The sequence below is a fragment of the Euprymna scolopes genome, chromosome 3 (genome assembly GCF_053919585.1).
Source record: "Euprymna scolopes isolate OS-2025 chromosome 3, ASM5391958v1, whole genome shotgun sequence".
Lineage (NCBI taxonomy): Eukaryota > Metazoa > Mollusca > Cephalopoda > Sepiida > Sepiolidae > Euprymna > Euprymna scolopes.
In genome coordinates, this window is record NC_136484.1 from 105907919 (window position 1) to 105914796 (window position 6878).

The 6878-nt window shown below is 35.7% G+C and overlaps 1 protein-coding gene across 1 annotated transcript in view; it reads right to left on the reverse strand.

Annotated features, from left to right (window-relative positions):
- Nucleotides 1-6555, reverse strand: part of LOC145257940 (uncharacterized) — a 55579-nt gene extending 49024 nt beyond the window's left edge. Inside the window, exon 1 of the mRNA XM_080115699.1 lies at nt 6056-6555. Within this exon, the coding sequence (XP_079971825.1) occupies nt 6056-6359 (304 nt within the window). The 5' untranslated portion in view covers nt 6360-6555. The remainder of the gene's footprint in view (nt 1-6055) is intronic.
- Between the last annotated feature and the right edge of the window lie 323 nt (nt 6556-6878).

Sequence of the window (6878 nt, forward strand, 5' to 3'; positions counted from 1 at the left end):
TTTATTTTGGCTGGTATATTATGGTGGCCAGTAGTTGGCCATCTCGAGCGCTTTCCACCGTCGTCGTCAGAAACGAGTGTTGTTAATGTTACCTTTTCTTTTAGGCTTGGTGTATTTATAGTTAGTTCTACTTTGTTGTTATAAAAGTGAGTGCAGGATGGGTAGGGACTAATTATTTTTATTTTAAATTTTCTCATTTTATATTTTATTTATTTAGTTTATTTATAGTTAGTTATTGAATACAGTTAGTATACTTGTCTCGATATTAAATGAGATCCGGTTAATACACCAAGCCTCAAGAAAAAGAAAACAACAACCGCTTCTGGCGACGATCGGATGTACCGATAAAAAGCGCTTAAGAATATGGCCGAACAACAAATACTGGGCGCCATAATATACAATAATCCAGAAATAAAAGACCGCACGGCAAATTGAAAAGATATCCAACAAAATCGAAGAAAAATAAAAACTTGTGTTCAATGAGATGTGCTTGAACATATATATATATATATATATATATATATATATATATATATATATATATGAGAGAGAGAATGTGTGTGTTTATTATACAGACATTATTGGTTACATATGTGAATACATGTTTCAGTGGAATTCAAATTCAAAGAGACCACTTCAAAAGGGCGATGTTGAAACGAGAGTCAAGATTACATTCTTTTATTATAAAATATTTAGGTGTAGTTTACGCTCTGAAAAAATTTGTGAATATGAGTTGTAAGGGATTTATAGAGAGATGTGGTGAATGAATGAAATTGGGGTGAGGGTAAAGGAAGAGGGGGAACTACGAAAGCTGTTGTAGCGGGAAGGTATTGGTATTATTTTAACTTGGCGGTTGTTTATGGGCCCAAGTTTTCACTTTGATCTGAAGTAATATACCCTGATCTCTGATGAAGTGGTCTCTTTGAATTGTAATTCCACTGAAATATGTATGCACATATGTAACCAATAATTTTGTATAATAAACAGACTATACCAGCTCTGTTTTCCATTGAGCACTCTTTAATAATTACGCAGGTTTCATTAGATTTACATTTCTATCTATATCTATACCAATCTATACAACCATCATTCATACATACATACATATATCATATATACTAAAGTACTATTTTTCAGTCTTTATCTACTTCACATCCTACTGGGAAATGGTAGGAGGTCGAAAAGTGGGGATTAAAAAAGGCAGCGCACAGGAGATGCGTTCACAAAAAATATCCCTGAGCATCTCCGTCAGGATTCTTATTAGTGCGCCCCAGACGAATAGCAATAGATTAACCACATTTTTTAACGAGAAAATGAAAAGACCGAAAAGACCTGGGGAAAGTTTACCTAGGACTGCGCAGAACCTCAGCTCGATAGAAACATCGTCACTAACCAAAACTGACGAGACTCCATCGGATTGACTGTCGAAGACGTATCATCGACCGGTTTGAACAACACCATGTTTAAGTCTTTGTTGTGGTTCAATCGATTCTTAAACTATGCTCTTCCGTGTAATGAATACAATAGCCATTATGTTAAATGAGGCGGTTAGTTTCAGCTTTAAAACGGATCATACATCGTAATAGACAAATCAAGCTCAGCAGTACTATCATTTGCTATCAATATTGCTTTATGACATTAAATGCCTTGAACGGTTTATATAGTGAAAAACAATCTCACTAAGCATATCAAATTTTGTTTTATATTTTAATTGGAATTGTGTTATCGCATTAAATACTCTCCAAAAAAAAACCCTCACATAAAATTAAGCAGACCACACTAAAAGCTAACTGAACTTACAAAGTTCAGTTACGTATGTACATTTCTTTTACTAATGAGACAACATTTATCAAGGTCACGAGGCACTCGAGGGGATGATTGTCCTCTAAAAGATGAATATTGCAGGGTCTTTCAAAATTGACTGATGCAATTAACTAAGTTTGATTATTTACGGAGACGGTTCGTGTCAAATATCTGTTGATATTGGATGCAAAGACAACTATGCTGTAGTTAGCAGGGAATCAATCCAGATGAACAAATATCGCAGGGAATCTTTCTAATTGAATACAACGTGATCGTTTTTTTTTAAGTTCAAAGTTAACAAATTTTTATCAAGTCGTTCATTTAAATAATCAAATTATGGCCATGTAATCGTTCCAAATCCCGTCAAAGTTGTTGTTCATAAGCAAGTGACAATCTCATCAACTCTTATCACAAGTGGCTTTTAGGCCTTGATAGGCAGTTGCTCATTGATATACAAGTCTACAGCATTCCACAGAGGGATAAGTCTTGCAAAGAAATGCAGCCCGACTCTAGAGGGAGAAACGTAAAAGGTGTTTTAAGGGCGAGTTCCTGCAGCAAACTAGAACATCTGATTCAGTTTGCACTAAAAGGTGTCTGGTCAGAGTTAGTTCCTTATATTCATGACCTCCGGCTTGGGGTCGCTTACTCTAGTGGTTTGCCAAGTGTTATACTATTTTTTATTAATTAATTGTTAGCTGAACGTATCGAATAGTTAATAAGGCCTATGACATTTCCATGCTGAGAATGGCGTTCAAAATTATCTTCTGCAGTTTATTGGCGGTGCTGAAATAACCACTTATTTAGAAAGCAAATCTTAATATGGTGTGCGTGGCTTTAACTATTCTGTACTTTTATCGAACAATTTGAAAATAAATTTGTGAATTTAGGAAACTGAAATCCCAGCCGGAAGTCATATTAGAGATGAAGTTTAATATCAGGAACTGAATCTGACCGGACACCGTTTACTGCAAACCTTGATCAGGTGTCCTTCTGGTTTGCCGTTCTCGCTGATACGACGCAGTCCGATATTAAAATGATATACTTAAAAATCGGTAAAAATGGTTTCCGTTTAAAGAATAATGAAAGCGTGTGATCGACGCGTGTAATCGCCCTTTACGTGGCGCACGCTATAGCCATGCGTGCGCGTACACCGACGAGCGATGAAAAATTGTGACGCAGAATCTGCCGCGCCGCGGACACGCGCACTTGTTAGTCTATCGGTGGCGAATACGCATTCTCGTAAGTACATCAAAGCCGCGCCACCCCCCACCTGCCAGCCACCACAGCTGCCGATAGCGTCGCATCAGAACTTCAGAAATTGTGACAAGAAACTTGATAGGACATTGTGAATATTATTTACAATGATTGTCATTTAATCGACCAGGTTGGCCTTCGTTTATTGTTCAAATAAATCATGTTCTTCAGATATCAGTCGAGGAAAAAGAAAACTATTTCAACGAGTTTTTGTTAACACGGATCGTTTCCATGATTGTTTTCAAATTTCGGACTAATTTACGTAAGTAGAATAGTAAATTGTTTTGTGAAAACATCGCGTGTTCAAAAAAGCATTTAATGCCGACATAATTTTCTTGGACACTCTTCAAATAATTAATTGAGAAAATGTGCGAAAAGAACGAGAAGTTTTCGCATTTCCTATTATTTAATATATATAATATATATAAGAAGATCGCAAGAAACGGCTGAAAATCTGTTTTAATTACATTTTGTATTGCTGTACGTCAACAAAGTAATAAAATTTTAAACGTGTATAAAAATTTATATATATATATATATATATATATATATATATATATATATATGTGTGTGTGTGTGTGTGTAATTACAATACTGATAATAGAGAGTGCTCAATTTTTACATTAGAGTAATGCTTTAACTCTTTATGGAAACTATCATTACCTAATCAGAGTGCCCCACCTTTACCCCCCACACACACGTGTGCAGTTATAATAAAAAATCGAAATAGAATCAGTTAATTAATAAAAAGTTCGCTTTTCTGAATAAATATTAATTAATAGCATTTTAACAATACTAGTCGAGGTAGAGATACCAATAAAGAAAGAAAAAAACGGTGGGATTAAAAAAAAAAATTCAATAATCTGTATAGGTAAATTTAATTATTTTCATGAATCCAATACAATTGATGAGTAGTCGGAAAAAAAAAAAACGCAATCGTCCAAAACAATGCCCATAATAAACACCTTAAAATAAACAACAAACTCAAAGACAAAAATTAAAACAATCCCAATAAGAAAAACAGATGAAGTAGATTTTCCATTCCAATCAAATATTTTTTTAAATCGTCCACAATAAAACGCGTTTAATAGTTAATCCTAGCAGAATGTTTGATTAAAAAATATTTAATAAAATCTAAACATTTTTTAATGTTTCACAAATAATCAAAATCTGAGCAACTCACAATTAAGCGTTAATAAGATGGACAGATTGGCAGTTGAATGATGATGATTATCAGAACCGAAAATGATGAACGAACCGAACAAAATGATTATTTTCATCCATCAGACTACTGTTCTCATCTTGAGTGATTTTTCACAACGTTTCGATCGATATAACCTCCAACCATGTGTATCTTGTCGAACTCGGGAGTTTAGACGGAATTTCGAATGGATTCCGTCCAAATTTCAGAGTTCCACAGAAACACCAGAGTTCAACAATATATACCTGAAGAAGCGTGGAGATTATATCGACCGAAACGTTGTTAAAATCACACTTAAGATGAGAACAGTAGTCCGATGAATCCAAGTAATACGAATAACCAATCTTCATCTCAAAAATTCAGAAACGTCAAAATGTGAGTATTCATGATGCTTATGACAAGTATTTGTTGACATTGGGTTTGCAGAAAACCATACTGTAGCTGTCAAAGAAGTAGTCCAGGGGGTATTACGTTCCACAATTTTTTTTATGTAAACTGTTAAAAGAATATATGTTAAAATGTAAAAACTTATTTTTTGGAAAATTATTACTGAAATAAATCACAAGCGTTTCTGTGTAGCTTACTTGCCATGAGTATATTTCATGATATTACTAAACTTTACTTCTATAATGAGCATTGTTGAGATGACAAATTATATAATAATCAGTTAATCTTTGATCTGAAATATTTAATAGAACACTTTTTTTTTTTTTTTTACAAGGGAGTCACCATTTATCAAGACCCGGAGGCCAGTCGAGGATAAGGGTTAATGTATGTACAGTAGTCAATGAGAAAATGTAATCGTTAGTAATGGAAATTTGGTAAATTGGATTACTTAACGGGACGGCTCATCGAGAACTTGTTCACGTTGGACTTGAAGACGACTATATTGTAGTCAGTTGAAAAGCAGGAATACAGACCAGAGTTCCACAGACGTGCAGTTCTAAGAAAGAAGGTTTATTCATGGAATCTACGTTACGTTTTATGCACAGATAAAGAGCGGGAAAATTATTGATAGTGGTTTCAGTTAGAAAAGTGTTTCTCGTGAAAGACAGGACGGCGGGGGTAGATTGGAGCTCAGACGAGCACTTGCTATGAAAATAACGATTAAGCAGATACAGACTCGCAATGTCGTAGTGAGACAAGTATATGTGTGTGTGTGTGTGTGTGTGTGTGTGTGTGACAGAAAGACGGAAAGAAAGAGAGTCGTTTGTGTGTGTGTGTGTGTGTGTGTGGCGCTTGTGCAGTTTACGGACCGTTTTATTTTTAGATCGGACTTTCATGTTAAATCAAATTTTGACGGTATCTTTTGTTCGTCAAAATATTAGATGAATGTTCAAAATAGTTATAAAGCCCTGCACATTCCCATTGTGAGAATGGCTTTCTAAATAAGGTTTTTTTCCAGTACAGTCAGTGAACTGCACAAGTATTTCTCTCTCGCACACATAAGTGCTACTTGTGCAGTTTATGAAACGTTCTGAAATGGTCCTTGTACAGTTTACGGACCGTGTTGAAATAACATCATTAAGAAAGTTATTAACATGGATAGACTGGGCCTTTAAGTATATATATATATATATATATATATATATATATATATATTAAAATACTATAATAAAATACGAACATATATACGAAAGATGACTTTCAGGAGAGTAGAATTAAATGTCGACAAAAATACTTGAAATTTAAAAATGAAAACAATCTTTTACAATAAACATAAGTAATTTTTTTTAATTGTACATACAGAGGAAAATAGATAAAGAGATATACGGATATAAATCGCGTTATACTCACATGGATACCAGACGCTGGATAGACTCTGGCCGGGGAATGAGAGCGGTCTGAGCATGATGAAGCTGGCGTCCCAGGTGCAGATGATCGCCGTAAAGATGAACCATCCAATGATCCATCCGGGTAGCATGCTCGGGGGGAATATCGATACAGTGGACGTGAAGTGTCGTCGGGTGCTGATCGGCGCACTCTGTCTTGCGCGACATACCCCGTTGGAGATGCCGGCGTGGGTCATCCCCATTGTTGATGCCGTCGTCGATGGGCAGCCGTTCGGACGTGTCACTCGCGGGCTGGATCCCGATGTCATCTCGATCAGTTCAGATCGGATAATTAAAACTTTCTGATTCCCGCAAAAGTACTTATAGTTTTTTGTCAACACACATGGTCCCCGACCCTTCCACCGCGGGACAGATAGATTCGCCCAGGTTCAGGGGGTGGCAGGTCATTGCGTGCATCGCACTATCACACAGCTACAATTGATATATTCATACGTTCTTGTTTTACACACACACACGCACACACACACACACACACACATATATAATATATATATATATATATATATATATATATATATACTTGTGTATGTGTGTATATAGTTAAAGCTGTGTGCATTACATTGTCCTTTCATCCATCTCTAACCATTCCTCTTTTCCTCCTCCTTCTGTTCTTTCGCCTTCTCTGCCTTCTCCCCGATCCTCATCCTACACTCTGTCGATCTGATCTGCCTTTCACCTTCACTTTTTACTCCTACTCCGGTATGCCCGTTTCTTTTAGTTTCTGGAAGGTTTGATTTCGTTTTATTTATCATATTTTCTCTACTTCT